Here is a 15,497-nt window from a genome sequence, read left to right as displayed (position 1 = left end):
AGTTAGTGTTGTGTCAGTCTGCATGTAGTTTAGATAGTACTTGGTGACATGCTTAGCAGCTCAGTGTAGTTTCCCTGCTGTGATGTTATGTCCAGATATTTATCAGATGTACTGTTGCCAGGCCTCCATACATGTTGTGTATGTCTGCCACATCAGTGGGATAATGTGAAGATTTATGTCAGTAACTAGTGAGGAGTAATTTTGTTATGGACTTGGGCTATTCCAGTCAATACATGTTACAACAGGGGTTCAGGCACCTATGCAGCTAGACATTTCCCTGTGGACATGGCAGTGTATGCTTCTCTTTGCCCACAGGGAATTTGCAAACAGCCATATTTCTCTGCAGCTGAATGTCACTTCAGCCATGTGTCCCCAGTCAAATGTACCGCAGGGAAATGTCTTTCTGCCTAGGTGCCTGAACCCTACAACAAACATGAGGGTGTTACTGCATCAACTGTCACCTTATCTACTCAAGTATTTGGAATATGTTCCTAGTTTCATGGCTTTACTCCCCCGCCTTTGTCAGGCTTGGTCCAGATTTGTTGCACTAAGGGGTTTTGAGCATACCTCTCTACTGGCCAGATTTTTTCAGACTGTCCAGGTTTATTGCTCATATTTCTAGTCTGTTCCACAGAATCATTATTTTCATTTCTGTGGTAAATCACTGTGATGATGTGAGGATTTCTGTTAGTAAATAATGACATACATAACAGTTTCAGAACTCACATATTTATATATATTCCTTTTTTGATATATATACATATATTTATATAACAATATATGTCTATATTCTATACATATTTGTTTTAGATGTATAGCTCCATATATTTGATGCATATACTTTTTCATATTTATCTATCACCATACTCATCTATATGTGTATGTGTATGTGTATATATGTATACATATATATATATATATATATATATATATATATATATATATATATATGTATGTATAAAACATGACTGAGTCCACAGTGTTTGTTCCCTACTATTCTATGCCTGTACTGAATGATATATTTGCAAAAGCAGCATTCCATATTGCAGCACGGATGGTGTAGTGGTACATTGCTTTGACTATGGTGTACATGGTCCTGGGATCAAGACTTGGCAGAGCTGATTATTTTGTTGCTGGGCAGAAGAGTGGCTGATGGAGCCAGGGTGACTAAGGCAGCTGAAAGTGGATTTGCGCAATGGTAAGCGATGCCAACACATGGTTAAATGGGAAACTGTTTAATCTGTGTAGGCATCGCTTAGCATCACGCAAACTTGCTTACTAACACTTACTGCTGCTTACTCCCACTTACCCTCTGCACTAAGTTCTTTAAAGGAAAAGAAAGAAGGGGTGTTAGGAAAGTTTTGAAAAAGGGGGCACACAGAGGGAAAAACAATATGAAAGGTAGCTAGGGATGTGCAGGATAGGTGTAGGGAAGGTCCATAGCTGTTCCTTTCTGATACATTAACAGCTGTGCATTTGTACAGAATTTGGAGGTGAATTTGGACACTCCAACCCCTGAGACAGGGGTGAGGGCAACAGCAATGTGTTGTTAAGCCAATTAGACCAGATTACATGTGTCCGGTGGACACATGTGCAAAATGGACAGCTATGTATGGGGTGACTTTTTGGGGGGACTTTTTTTATAAGATGAGTGTGAGATGTTGTGGAAGGATAGTAGGTATATTTTGGGAGGTATGTTGGGTAGGAAAACAGACAAGATAGCAAACAGGGGCAGTGTATGACCCATGTGGGGGGGCACCTTGGACTGGGAGGGTGGTTGGGAATCGGATGCCCATGAGCCCCCAAATGGATACAGTGGGACTGAGGTCCCCACCCATGGGCAGTCACTACTGCACCTTCATGGCCCCAAAGGTGGCTATGCTGGGGAGTGAGCAGGCAGGGCAAGCTGATCTTCAAGATGCACCACATGGCCCTCAAGCTGGTGTAGCTGATCTCCGAACTCCTTTTGAAGTTTGCTATGCACCAATTCCTGGACCTGACTATGGGTGACATTGTCCTGTCAGTGCCCACTCCTGGGGGGATGGGCCCCATCCCCTGAGGTGGTTCCACCCAAAGGTGGTACAAGACCAGTGGATGAGCAGTTCCTGGGTTGGGTGCCAGACATGCTGGGGCCTGGTGCCATAGCCAGTTGAAATGGGACAGGTGGATCCACTGGGATCAGCCTTTCCAGATGTGCTATGGCATTGAGGTTTTACAACATATGTTGGTAAGTCATGAACTGCACATTCCAGGATTAGTTAAAACAGCATGCATGGGTGTTCCCATTAACCCAAAACAACAGAATTGAGACAGTTGCATAGCAAACAGAACACATGCACATACGGAACCACAGTGGGCATTATAACGACATGTAGGTTGCTTTGATAGCAACAGGCCACCAATGATAGTATTTGAACTGGGAACTTTAATAATCAAACGTTTCAATATTTGTAAAATAATAGGACACATGTCCCAACAGTAGGTTTGATGAAAAACATACCCGTTGATTTATGTGTTTAGATTATTGGTGCAGATAGCGTGGGGGAGAGAGAGTGAGAGATGTTGATTAACAACTGTATAGTCTTCAATTGCTCACAACTTTTATGATCATTGCTCTAATCATTACACTCCAGGTATTACCTCACTTTCCATTGACCTATGGCCTTAGGTTGGGCAGTGCTATGTTTGTACTTTTATGATAATTGCTCTAATCATTACACTCCAGGTATTACCTCACTTTACATTGACCTATGGCCTTGGGTTGGACAGTGCTATGTTTGTACACAGTGTATAATTACAGCCTTCTTACAGCACATTTATACCTTTTCTTACCTGGCAGACCTGTGGAGGAATTTATGTTAACAATTCCTGACTGTTTCTACAGATATTCACATATTCTTGGGTGAGATTATGTATACAGTTTAATACCACTCCTGGGATTTGAACTGTGCCTGTTTGTGCAAAAAGGTACAAGAAGTTTGTGTTTTATCACAATGAGCTTTTGAGGAAATGCAGTTTTTTTCTTGACTGTTTTCTGCATAATGCTCTTTTGTTTGGACAATCTGCCTTGTAATTCTGACATTCATGCATGGTAGATAGTTCTTATACTGTATTCATACCTTGGCATATTACAGTATGGAAAACAATGGTTAACACAACATTATTATTCAGGGATCAGATCTTGGTGCATGGAACATTTGTTATAGCTGATCTGTTTTACAACACCACAATCTTTGTCGGAGGAGCCTCAATTAATTAATGCTGTCAGAGTCATAGTTGCTGTGCAGAACCTGTACACATTTAGATTCATACTACCACATACCAATGTAAACACAACAGTCTGGAGTTTTGAGTTTTATTGACAGGTACAGACACTTTTACTGATATATATCCTGTATGCCCCTATTACTCTGCTAATGTCTCATTTATTCAGTGCAAACAATACACATTTATAACTACTGACAGGTGACATTCTACTCCTTTCTATTTATTTGCCCTAACTACTGCAAGCTAGATATGTACTCACCAGCCTCGCAACCCAGCCTTAACAGCCTGCTGGAGTGGGTGTCCACATTTACAGCCCTCTCATCTACAGCTGTACAGGAGATAGAGAAACATTTATGCATACCTATCCATCTCATACTTAGGCTGTTACACAATAATTAATACTGATACTTACACACTGCTGGGACATTCTGTGCTCAAGTGTCTTGGATTCACTGGTCCAAAAGGTCCATCTTCCTATGCCTCAGGTCAGCATACTGGTGCCAGTCCTGCTCACCAGTCTGAGGGATACCAGTAGCACACGTGAGGACATGTGCGAGATGGTCCCAGGCCTCTGCTTTATATTGGGAGCCCTGGTACTGGTCTTGCAGTGGTCTCCCTTCATGGTCTTTTATGAGGAGTCCAACCATGACCCTGGACTCTTGAATGCCCCAACACTGCACCCGCAAGTGTACACCCTCACCAAAGCCAGCCATAGTGCCTGCAGTGATCAGCTACAACTGGTTATGGTTGTATTCCCGCCTGCAGAGTTTAAATAGGGCTGGATTCCTGCCCTTTGCCGTGATTGGCTGATATTGAATATGCTGAGCTAAGCTAAGTGATGGGCAAACCTGCTTAGCTAAGATAAGCATTGCTACTGCTTACCAGTGTGCATATCAGCTTAGCTATACTAGTTATTGCTAAGCATTCAGATTTAAGCAATGCTTACACCAGGTTAGCATAGCTGAGCACTACTTAGCATTGCTCACATTTCATTTTATAAAGTATCAGGATTGTGGGATTGATTCCTCATTAGTGACATATTATACTTTTATGTTTACCTTCCATGACATCCCCCTATGTGCTTTCATTAAATTATATTCTTGTGTGACTATACTGTATGGGACACTTGTGTATATATGTGCGTTTCACATCTTTTCTACACTGACACCTCATATTTGTAACTGCTACACTACCCTGGTTAACAAATATATATTATTCACTACCTATTTATAAAAAAAGATTTTGCTTTACATATAAAAAATGAATGAACTCCATTGGGGCTTGACTCATGAATGACTGCATGCTAAGTGAAAGCTCTTACCAGTATGCTATCTCACTTTGGCTATCTTGGTTGTATATTTCTATTTAGCTCCTTCAGATGTTTAGGCTATACTGAACACAGCTGTGTGACACACACACCCGCTCAGCTATGCTTAAACTTTAGTGGGGATGGGAAAAAATATATTTGTTTTATTTTCCTTAGTTTAGGGATATGCACATAGCTAACAGTCATACGTCTCCACCTCTTAGAGCATAAAATCTGAACAATGCCTAACATGATGGGGGGGGCAAACAGGGACATATTTTAAATATTGCTCTTACAAACTTTGAAAGTTGATAGAATAATAGGTTTTGAATTAGCATAACTTATTTGAAGGATGTGGTGTCTTACACACAAATGTTTGTCATTATTTAATGACTTCGAGCCTCAACTATTTGCCAGAACACTAGGAGGAACACACCTGACATATGAGGTGCACATCTGGATATTCTGCGAATATTTGTTCAGTTCAGAGGTATGCTAACAGTGTTTGCGGACACTGTTTTTATTTTCAAAGTGCTGTACGGCACTTCATGAGTGCAGGGGGTGTGTTTACTGTGTGAGCACTGCTTGGACACACCCCCTACACTCATTCACAAATCATGTCCGTGCAGGTTATACAGCAGCTTTCCTTCATGAATATACAAGGCGCGCTGCTGTGCTGAATGGGCACGATCTACTCCGTGCAAGAATAGCCTTATTCTTGCACGGAGCTTTCATGAATCCCAAGGCGTGTGTGTGTGTGTGTGCGTGTGTGTGTGTGTGTGTGTGTGTGTGTGTGTGTGTGTGTGTGTGTGTGTGTGTGTGTGTGTGTATATATATATATATATATATATATATATATATATATAGATGTGTGTGTGTGTGCGTGTGTGTGTGTGGATCCATGAAAGACAAACGTTTTGACAGACAAAATATCAATCTTTTTAGAATGAACAATATATAGTTAAAAAAAAAACAGAGAAAACTATTTTTTTGCAAGGGAGGTAAGCCCTCACTGCACTGCACTGCCACACCACCTGCTACTTATATATACCAACAACAGGGAAAGGGACAGTTCCCAATATCTGCACTAACATGACCTCCCACAAAGTAATTCTGGCAGCTTAAGATCAAAGCAGTTTTCATTCAATATTCCGAGCGTTCGATTAACAGCCTAGCAACCATATGTGTATGTCTACACAAATAATAAAACAAATATAAAACAGATAACCAATTTTCCATTTGCAATTATGCCCTTCTGGGTGGGCATTACAGGGGAAATAATGTACCTTCTAGAGCTGGGAAGCCCTCTACCTGTGGCGTCAGTCCTCTTAACCACCCTGGGTAGTCAGTTATTTTTCTGCAGTGCTCATTCTGGAGGACATTATTACTGGCTTCATTTCAGAAAGTGAATAGGATGACTGGAAGTGACAGGAGGAAGTTCTTCATATGACTAGAACATGCAGTAATTGGCATTTCAGTTTGTGCAGTATTTTATGGATAATGCCTAGCTGTGATAGATGGATTCTGAGGCTTAATGCTGGCCAGTTTAGCTTTAATATTTTCTTTATTTTAGATGTTGATGATATTCTGGCAGTTGATAGATGTCATGTTGAAAAGATTTCAGATGATCTAAAAGTGGCAATGATAGTTTGTTCTATGAATGACTGATTTGTACTCCAACACTATTTGGATTCTCTTTTTGTATGGGCTTATTTTAATGGCATGAGGTTTAATGAGACAAAATTAACATTATATATATATATATATATATATATATATATATATATATATATATATATATATATATGTGTGTGTGTGTGTGTGTGTTTGTGTGTGTGTGTAAAAAGAATAACCCTATATATCCATATAGTTTAGCCTTTTCAGTCATTAGAAAAAGTTTGTCTTATGATGACCTAGGTATCATACTGGATAATAAACTGAAGTTTGAGGGACAGGTAAATTAAATATTAAAAAAATACACATTCACTTATTTGGACCCTGTTAAGAGCTGTTTCTTCTGGGAATGAGGCTGTCATGATTCCAGTTTAGAAGATGGTTATTAAACCAATTATGGAATATAGATTGGATTTTGTGCTTGCTCTAGAGCAGACATTTCTAGATTTGAGAGAATTCAGAGGTTCTTTACTAGGAGGAAAATTATAAGATATTTATTATGAGGGTCGATTGATAAGGCCATACCGATTTTTCATATTTTATAGACTGTTCAGGGATGACCTTATTTGGATCTTCAGGTGTTCCAACAACATAGAATTATGTAGAACTTTGGGGGTCAGTTTTATGCACCAGTGAGAGGAGGACAAGAAATAATCACTGTCTGGAGGATAACGCCATTATAAGAACTTACTTGGGGCACAATTATTTCCAACTTAGAGCAGGAGGGAGATGGAGTTCCTTGCCTTTAGAAAGTAGAGTGATAGTTTAAAAACTATTTAAATTTGGAATAGATAAATCGTACAAAGATAAAACCTATTGAACATTACCTAAATGGAGCGAGGCCTTTAATGATCTCTGTTGATGTCTATGACCAATTTTCAAACACTGAACATCACGTTCTTCTGCTTTTTCTACTATCTTTTCACCTCTTCAGATACTGATTATGCTTTCATACTTAGTTTGTGTATGTTCCTGTTTTCATTTGGTCCTATTTTGTCAGTGTTCCTACTAACAAATATGCCTGCAGCTGGGTAATATATTGCTTAACATTTACTTCATATTGTATATACACTAGTTTAATTTGGCATAAGTTTGTGTACACATTTTGTTATTGCCACTACCTTACCTGCATTTATTCTCTGTCCTCCATATTCAAGTACTACATTTCTAGATTATCATCAACCTTATCATTTATGCGTTTCATTTGATTTCAGCATACTGCATACTTTGCATACTGCAAATTGCTTTTATCTCTTTATTTTATACAAAGTGTGTGTGTTTTCTACTTGTAATACTATCCAAGCAAAAAAATATCGGCAATGTGTTTTGGAGATCAGGTAATGTAAAGATGAATTTCATATTTACTCTGTTCCATGCATTCAGTGTATTATTATGTTAAATGTGGAGATTTTCATCCCAGGCCTACATTATAAATGGTCCCTGTTCATCTGGACAAACCACCTTAACAAACAGCAGCATACATAAATACATAGACAAGCAATGATAATAAGCAGCTAAGTCTTCTGTATTTACCAAGCTTTTCAAGAGCAAACTCAACTACTTTCACAGGATCCTCTGGTTTGGACATATCCGCTGGAATGTAATGCACTTTCTTTGCTCCCAGCTGCCTACACTTTTCTGTTACCTATGGATAAAACAAAATACTGTTAATGCGTTAAAAACATATTCATATGCTCTGTAATAAATAAAAATAATTAAAACCACTGCTGTGGTGACAAAGTAATGATAAACCAAAAATGGCACCTGAACACTGTCTAAAGAATCAAAGAAATATGACTGTATTCTCCATTGCTAATCTGACATGTACATATGGTAGTAGCTTTGTTTTTTAGTTATAATACAATATTTAGGCAATAACCAATTATGTGGTGTGGTTTAATCATGAGGGTGAAGCCTGAGTGATTAAATAAAGACAGCTGTAGGTAAATTTCAATATACCACAACCATGGAGTCTGTTATTACTATTATATGACATTATTTAAGAAAAAATACTTACTTTTCTTAAATAATGTCTTTGCATAATGGGGCATTACTGTTCTTCCACCGGTGGTTATATACTGCTTCATTGTGTTGATGTACTGCGCATTGATATGGGACTTGTGCGCCCATGCATACCCAGTACATCAATGCTTTGAAACGGAAGCAATGGAGAAAAGAAAGTATCCATTGCTCCGTTTTTTTATTTATTTTTTTTATTAAAAAAAAAAAGGTTTTGGGCACTTTATACCAAAGGAAAAACGTCCGGGTGACCGGACCTTTTTCCTTTGGTATATTGTGGGATTTACAATGGGCACATTGGCCAATCACCGTGCACATTTTGGAATATTAATTGGGGGTCATTGCATAATTTATATCGTATTCTATAGGAACCAAAGTTAATAATTATAGTATTAAACACTGCATAAAATAGCAACATCACTTTCAATAAAACAGGAAAGCACTGCATACAAAAGGAAAAAGAAGGAATGAACAGTTTCACAGTCGTGTATTCTCTAACAAGCTTGCTTCTCTAACAGGTAGTAGTGAAAAACAGTAGAAAAATGAATGGAACTGCTTCAGAATTCCTTTGAAGTCAAGGTATTTGGTACCCACCAAGGACGGTGTCCTTGTGTGTTAACTGCTGCAATTAGAGTATCTCTGTTATATCTTATGTCGCATCCCCACATGGTGAATCTAGAAATGGGCTGAATCCCAAGCAGTAACCCACCTGGGAGAGAAGAGTCAAATGGCAGCTATCAGGTGGAAGAATCAAAAAGTTAAGTGCTGAAATAAAGAAGTACTAAATGAGGCTAGACTCTTAGAACTCTAGTCAGAATAATAGTGCTTCGTGTGGGTATGAGCTATAGACCAATAAGTTACGGCACTGATATCTGCAGTTGAGTCATTCTGGAAGCAAGCACTGAAAGTAGCCATGTGCTTTTTCTGGGGTAACCTCTGACAGTAGTATTTTTACTGGGTGTTATTTATTTATTTATTGCATTGTTGACCGGGAAGGTCCACTGGGCCAAAAAGTGCCCATTTTCAATGCAGGCCCGGGGAGAAAAGCTCCACAGAGATACAAATACATATACAATTTGATAAAGCATGGTAACAAAACAATGCTTACAATGTGATAAAAGACAATTTAACAAATATATCAGATCAACTGTTAAAGCACAAGAGCATACAATACATTCAATGTGATAACAACACAAGACAGAAAATACATCAGATTAAACTGCCAAAGGTCAGGTAACAATGCAGTATATTCAATTTGCTAAGAATACGTACAACAGTCCCGTATAGTAGTTGGCACTGAGTTATGCACCATAGAGGTGTCAAAAGTATCACAGAACAGTACATTTGTAAAGGGGTATAGAAGAAGTTTATCTGTTCAGGAGCTAATAGTGATGGTAGTGGAGGTAGAGAGGGGAGAAGGAGGGAAAAGCGGGAGAAGAGGAAGGGAAGAGACAGAAGTCAGGTTATGGGTTGTGAAGAGTTAGCACAGGGTCATTGCCAGTGTGAGGAGAGATGATGTTTCAAGAATTTTTTAAAGGTAGCTGTATTGCTAGTTAATCTTAGAGAGGATGAGAGAGAGTTCCATAGTTTAGTAGTGGAAAAAGAGTGGAGCCATTGTCCAGTGGTGAGTTTGGATTTATCTACCTGTAGAAACATTTGGTTTTCTGAGCGGAGAGGCCTATTAGGGTGGCATGCAGTAAATAGGTTAGAAAGGGCTGGGCAACTGGATGGGTTGTGTAGTTTATAGGCAGTAGTTAGTTGAATATATTTGAGGTGGTGAGGAAGTTCTAGCCAGTTCAGAAGTCTAAGAGAGGTGCAGTGATGAGATAAGGGCTTTCCATTAGTAACAAATTTTGCTATTTTGTTGTAGCATAAGTGTAGTTTGCATTTAAGAATGGTCTGAATATTGGTGAAAAGAGGAGCACCATAGAGAAGAGAGGGGAGCAGGAAAGAGGAGGCAAGGGCTAGTTTGGAAGAGTAATTGTGGAATGTTTTGTGTCGATATAGCATGCCCAATTTCTGGTGCACTTTTTTAATGTTGTTGTGAATATGCATGTCGAAAGTTAGATATTTGTCTATGGTAACATGTAGAAGTTTAGTATGTGTGACATCCTCTATAGAAGTGTTGTCATGGGAGAGGATAGTGAAAGTGTTTGTTTATGGCGCAGGATTTCTTAGAGATAAATAACACTAGTTTAGTTTTTTTAGGATTTACTGCTAAATGATTATTATCCATCCATTTTTTTTTTGGTAGAGCTGAGGGCTGCTTGGATAAGTTTTTGAAGTTTGTGTGAGGAGTTGGGAGTAGAGGAGATGATAGTAGAGTCATCTGCGTATTGGATGACTGTTTCTTGAGTGAGACTAGAGTGGCAGTCATTGATGAAAATGCTGAAAAGTTGTCGGCCTAAGATTGACCCTTGGGGAGCACCTGTGGAGGTGTTAAGGAAAGGGGAGAAGGAGTTTAGCCATTTTGTAGCTTGTTACTTGACTCAGAGGTAGTTGGAAAACCAGCGTAGAGTACAGGGACAGATAGTATCAAAGGCATTGGAGAGATCGAGAAACAGAGAGGAGACAAGTTTTCTGGTGTCACGGGCCCGATTGATAGTGTCACAGAAGGAAATAAGAGCTGTTGTGGTACTGTGCCCTGGTCTAAAACCATGCCGGGTAGAAGAAAGTATTTTGTTGTTAAGTAAGTAGCTAAGGAGCTGGCTGTGGATACATTTCTCAAGGATTTTTGAGATGGGGGAAAGGATGGCAATGGGCCAAAAGTTGAAGACATCTATGTTGTTTCCGCCTTTGTGGAGCGGGAGAATAAATGCTTTTTCCCAAATGGAAGGCACATAAGAGTCTTGAATTGACCTATTAAGAAGTATGCTGATGGGGTACGCAATGGAATTTGCTGCCTTTTGTAGAAATTCTGGAGCAGGCTGTCAGGGGCATTTATGCAAGCTTTTAATTTCAGAAGCATTTTCTTTACTATGGCTGTGGGAATAAGAGCTAGAGAGAATTTGGAAGACTGGGCAGGGGAGGTATTAGTGGCAGGAGGGTTGGGTTGGTTAGGTAGAGTTTGAGGGAAATTGGTAGTGAGTTTAGCTATAATGTTAATAAAATAAGTGTTGAAAAATATGGCAAATTCAATGTTTTTTTTTTCTGGGTCTGGACAGGGGTTAGTTTCTGATCCTGGGTGTAGAAGACTGGTGATTGAGCCCCAGAAATGTTTAGGGTTAAGCGTGTGTTGATTTTGTAATGTACGGTAGTATTCGTTTTTATCCTTACTGATTTGGTGCTTTACTTGATTGCGGAGATGTCTGTAGGTTATGAGGTCAGAGGGTTTTTTGTGCTTTTGCCAAAGCTTCCAGGCTTTGTCTCTGGTGAACATGTTCTGTTTGGTAGCTCTAGTGAGCCATGGGGTATACAAGGATTTTACACTTTTTAGCCGGAGGGGTGCTAGGCTATTCAGAATATTAAGGAATGAAAAATTGAAATGTTGTACTGCATTGTCTAGAGGGAGCATTTTTAGGGGTTCCCAATTAATGCTTTGTAGGGCATTGTTAAAGGCTGCAGGAGAAAACTGTGATAAGGCTGTAGTATATTTGTATTAATGTTTGTGTATTTCAGTTATAGTTTATTTATTTATTTACCTCTTGTTGACCAGACCAGTCTTATTAGTAAGGCTTACTTCTGGGGAGGCCAGTGGTGGTATTCATGCTGAACAGGGGTAATATGGTCAAGACACCAGAGAAATTACCCTGCTCTTTTCAATAACTGTCATGATTTTTTTTTTTTTTTGCATCTACCTGAGCTACCACCAGCTCTGGCAGATGGGGCTTCAGTGTACCATGTCATCTGAAGAATGGTGTTTCAGGAGTATATCACCCCGTAATGCTGAACTCTGCTGTTAGCACAGAACACAAATCCACAGCCTTTTGATCTATCAGCATCAAAGGTGATGGTGCTTCCTGCTGAGCTACAGATACTGTATAAATGCATACAACTAATATGCTCACAAATACATAAGTATGTATACAGCTTCATAATTTCTGCAATCAGTGGCTATGGCAAAGTGTCATGTGACAGTAAACTGTACCTGATGTGATAAAACATTAGTTTTAGTTCACAACTTCACATAAATATCTTTGTTAGAAATGAATAAAAAATGGTTTGAAAGGAGAATGCTACTCATGCTCCAGCACTCTTCCAGAAAAATAGATGATTTAAGCAATTTTCAGGGTAACTCCAAAAGACTTTCTTCTGATAAATTATCAGCAGTGTGTAATTTAGTAAGAATGCACTATATTTATAGTATAAGATGCTGTGTATAGCGCAAGGCATCGTTTCAACTGTATTCCTATGAATCACATGACTTTTAGAAGATAGGAGAGTGTGCAGATAGCAAATACAACATTATTCATATTGTCATCTGCAAATTTATTGAATGGGGTGGTAACAGGTACTGTTCTGGCAAAATGGAGAAGCAGTTTTCAGCATAAAATAGGCGGAACCTGTTATCACTATAACCATAAAGGATGTTCTTGACTAGGAAGGGGAAAGTTTTCTGCATTGCCAGGTAATTGACAGTCAGAAACCCTACTATGCTAAACTAGCAGGGTCTGTGAATATTAGCTTAGTTTTTTCTTCCTAGAATTTTCCTATGAAGATTTTAATTTTTTGGAATGGTGCAAAGGCATATAGGAATTTATTGAGAAAAGAGACGATATATCCACTACAAACTCCTTTTTTGTCTTATTTCATTGACCAGAAGACATGGATAATCATATTCATCCAAGTGGCATACAAACTGATCTCCTGAATGCCTCTCTTAAAGGAAAACTACACTTTATAACTAAAAACTCTATTTTGCTCTCTGTCTTTATTTTCTGAGGTATTTTAACACCTTACAATCACTCTGAGTGCTTCAAGCATGGCTTCTAAATTTACAGTTCCTGTAAAAGACTTGAGGAGCAGCCCAATGAGCTCACCAACTTGTTTGTGTCATTAGGAAAGTGAAATGATAAAGAATGATGCTCTTTGCGTGGCCCACTGTCAGAAATGCAACACCTCTCTGCATAAAGGTTATGACTGTAATCCTACAAACTTAGTATCACATGATAGATTCATTTTTGGAATAAATAAAATAAGGCTGAGGAAAAAAGGCTTCACCTCCAAGACCTTCAAGGAAAACTGTTTTTATCTCAATCTGGTTGATGTGGAGTCATTTTTCCAGGGGAGACCATTTCCTTAAGCTATAGAAGTACCAAGGAGATCACTCTACCATGAAACCAAGGTTTTTATCACCGGGCTTGGCAACAGCAATGGGAGGTCTCTTAGATGATTGGTGGAGTTTGTCTACAACTGCAGAGTCTAGAAACAGTGATATGCTAGCAGGAGCCTGCCTTATACTAATTGTAGAATTTTGTGGGATCTGTGTTTATAATCTTTGTTGTTTTTTTGTCCATATTGTACTCAAAACAGTGTCATTGATTACATTACATCAGATTACCAATCCGATATCTTGTAACTGTCAGTAATGTGACTAAGCACCTATTACTATATTTAGCTATCATGCTATCCAGAAACTACTGTATTTATCCCCCAAGTCTGAGCATATTATCCAGCACCTACTGTAAGCTATCTCCCATCAGAATTCCAAGGACCATGGGACCAACGTTGCCCATATCCCTTCTGTTGCCAGCATACGTACATCAGGCACACCGAGGTAGTGTTAAGAAATCCCACATGTTTACTGAAACCCCTTATTGTTACCAGACACAGAATCCACCTGTGACACATTTAAATACATATCTGAACTAGAGGCAAACCTCTCACTTCTCTCATGTAATCAGGTTACTACTGCCCACTGCACTCGTATATCACCACATCACAACCCTAACACCAAGCTTATGCATAACAGATGCTAATCAAATCCCTCCAAAGCCTTTTAGGACTTTTAGAAATGCATTAATATGCATAGAACTCAGAAGCAAAATCAGCCCTTACCTATCAAATACTCTTTAGTTGCCACCATAATTCTGAGTCACCAAAGTGGTATGCAGAAGCACACAAGACATGAAAACTTCTTTGTCAAAGGTGACTACGTAGTTAGACATACTGATGCTCCACACACCAGGCTGTACAATGATAAAGGCATAGTCTGCTGTCTTGGAGGTGGCAGAATTTGTGATGTCACTGAGGTTGTTAGATTCATTCACCCCAAAATATGTATATGACTTGGCCAAAGTACATACTGTATAGAAGTGAGCAACATTCAATGCTGTAGCTTCGATGATATGAAGTGTGAGACATGGCTGAGCTCTCATTGTATTTCTCTGAAGCTGGTAAGCAACTAGTCTTATACAGTATCCTGCTAACACCTTGAATGATGGCACAATACTCAAAATATATGTAAGAATTAATAATACTGTGCTGTACCATAATTAGCTGGAAACACTATATGCAATGAGACTGAGAAATGAAAGTCTTAATTACCCAAGCCTGTGCTGAACAAGTGCCAGTCTTTCCTTTATGGACCAAGTCTTGTGCACTTTTCAGAATGAATTCTTCAAATACTGTAGTTCATTTAATAAGGTTTTATTAGATGTTCACAATATCCGAATACTGTCATTAACAGCACTGATAAACAATTCAAGTTGCTGCACATCATACTCTGATTGTCCTGAACAATGTACACTGGCATAGTCTCTAGATGACCTGTTTTCTGTACTCACCCTCGAGTGTTTGACATCTCTGAAGTAACAGGTCGAACAAACTTACTAACCTTAACTGAACTGCTATCCTGAATACAACAAATTATATTGCTTCAGTAAAGTATTTTATTTACTTTTTCTAACCTTGGTCTCAGGCTTTGTCTTGTATGTGCAACATTCCATTAAAGAACATTCTGTAGCTGACAAGATTGTATCTTTCCCTTGAGCAAAAAAACATTCTTTCTGAACACTTTATGCGTATCTTTTCTTTTTAATAAACTGTCTTCCTTGCTTGGCCAGGAAGGTTATTTTCCTTTCTGTTTAACTGCCTTTTATGCATAAATGAAATACAATTTATTCTACCTTTTAGTCGGTCTAATGACTAATAAATGGAAATCCCTAATCTAACAATACATAATCCAACAATAGGGTTAGCAACAGCTGTCATTCATGTGAGGGGTCAAATGCATGTCCGTTTGGAGGGATATGATCAGGAATTTTACCTGCTTTGCTAGTGATGGCTTGTA

The 15,497-nt window shown here is 38.8% G+C and overlaps 1 protein-coding gene across 1 annotated transcript in view; it reads right to left on the bottom strand.

Annotated features, from left to right (window-relative positions):
- The window catches only part of LOC122804024 (hydroxysteroid 11-beta-dehydrogenase 1-like protein), a 326,649-nt gene that overhangs the window by 34,771 nt on the left and 276,381 nt on the right, over positions 1–15,497 (bottom strand). The window contains exon 3 of the mRNA XM_044073702.1: positions 7,781–7,892. Coding sequence (XP_043929637.1) covers positions 7,781–7,892 — 112 coding nt within the window. The remainder of the gene's footprint in view (positions 1–7,780; positions 7,893–15,497) is intronic.

Source organism: Protopterus annectens, chromosome 6.part0 (genome assembly GCF_019279795.1).
Source record: "Protopterus annectens isolate FY-2018-M chromosome 6.part0, PAN1.0, whole genome shotgun sequence".
In the NCBI taxonomy this organism is placed as follows: Eukaryota; Metazoa; Chordata; order Ceratodontiformes; family Protopteridae; genus Protopterus; species Protopterus annectens.
This window is presented reverse-complemented; position numbering and strand designations above follow the sequence as displayed.